The sequence below is a fragment of the Sinocyclocheilus anshuiensis genome, unplaced genomic scaffold (genome assembly GCF_001515605.1).
Source record: "Sinocyclocheilus anshuiensis isolate Anshui unplaced genomic scaffold, SAMN03320099.WGS_v1.1 scaffold385, whole genome shotgun sequence".
Classification (NCBI taxonomy): Eukaryota; Metazoa; Chordata; class Actinopteri; order Cypriniformes; family Cyprinidae; genus Sinocyclocheilus; species Sinocyclocheilus anshuiensis.
In genome coordinates this window covers 1922217-1923294 of record NW_015539876.1, presented here as the reverse complement: position 1 = coordinate 1923294, position 1078 = coordinate 1922217, and the positions used below count along the sequence as shown (strand labels likewise).

The 1078-nt window shown below is 35.1% G+C and overlaps 1 protein-coding gene across 1 annotated transcript in view; it reads left to right on the top strand.

Moving 5' to 3' along the window:
* The first annotated feature begins 452 nt into the window (after window positions 1-452).
* Window positions 453-1078, top strand: part of LOC107685323 (regulator of G-protein signaling 4-like) — a 3624-nt gene continuing 2998 nt past the window's right edge. Inside the window, exons 1-2 of the mRNA XM_016481875.1 lie at window positions 453-560; window positions 897-1001. Coding sequence (XP_016337361.1) covers window positions 517-560; window positions 897-1001 — 149 coding nt within the window. The 5' untranslated portion in view covers window positions 453-516. The remainder of the gene's footprint in view (window positions 561-896; window positions 1002-1078) is intronic.

Here is a 1078-nt window from a genome sequence, read left to right as displayed (position 1 = left end):
CATTTATTTCTTGCCACAGATTCATTGCTTCAGGGCATTACATGCTACTATACATGCATTATATGAGGCTAAGTACATTTATAGCTATATAAATTATAGTTAACCACTATACATTTTATTAGGAATTTTGGCTTCTTTATGCAAGAAATCATACCTGAAAAGTCCCTTTACTAAGCTCGATTTTATTTTATTTGATCATTTATTGCACACATGCACATGAAAAAAAGTCCAAAAGCAAATAAAGCATGTAAAACATGCAGAGAAAGTACACCACACAAACTCTGTCACATGCTTATTATGTGACTTCTTTCCTTTAATAATCTTTGGAAATTACCTTGGTTTTGTATCTGCTTTGTTTGTGCCTCTGCTGTGATTGGCTGGCTCTTGTGTTGTGAGGGCTGGGGCTGTATAAAAGGACAGTTGTAGGAGGAGACTGCATTGAGATTGTGAGGACCTGCGTTGTGACACTCAAGACTCTTTTTCTCTAGCGTTGGATTTGTATTACGCACCAGCACCATGTGTAAAGGGCTCGCTGCCCTCCCAGCAACATGCTTGAAAAGGTATGAACTACCTCATTGGAAATGATTAGCGATATTCTTATTTTTAGTTAAATGTTTAAGGCAATATATGATTTCATACTCTGTATACGCTGAACTGGACTAAGAGCAAAGTAGTTGTTTGGGTATCAAGATATCACAATTTGCTTTGAGTAATGGAAAATGGTGTTGTTTTTTTTATGCCTGTGATAAATTAGAAGCAGTCGTTTGAGAGCTATTTAACAGAAAATAAACTACTTTGAAAAGTTCCACAAAACCAGCTTTCATTTTTCATAATTGCTTACGTAACTGATTCTCTAAAGCCAAAAGATGAATTTAATTATATGTTTTCTCCAACAGCGCCAAAGACATAAAGCATAAGATTGGCTTCCTGCTTCAAAAGCCAGATCCACCTCAAGATCAGAAGACTCTGAAGGAGAAGGAGAAGGAGAAGGTGGTGAACAGGTAAGGTTGGACCAACATGGCTTCCTTATAATATAATATAATATAATATAATATAATATAATATAATATAATATAAT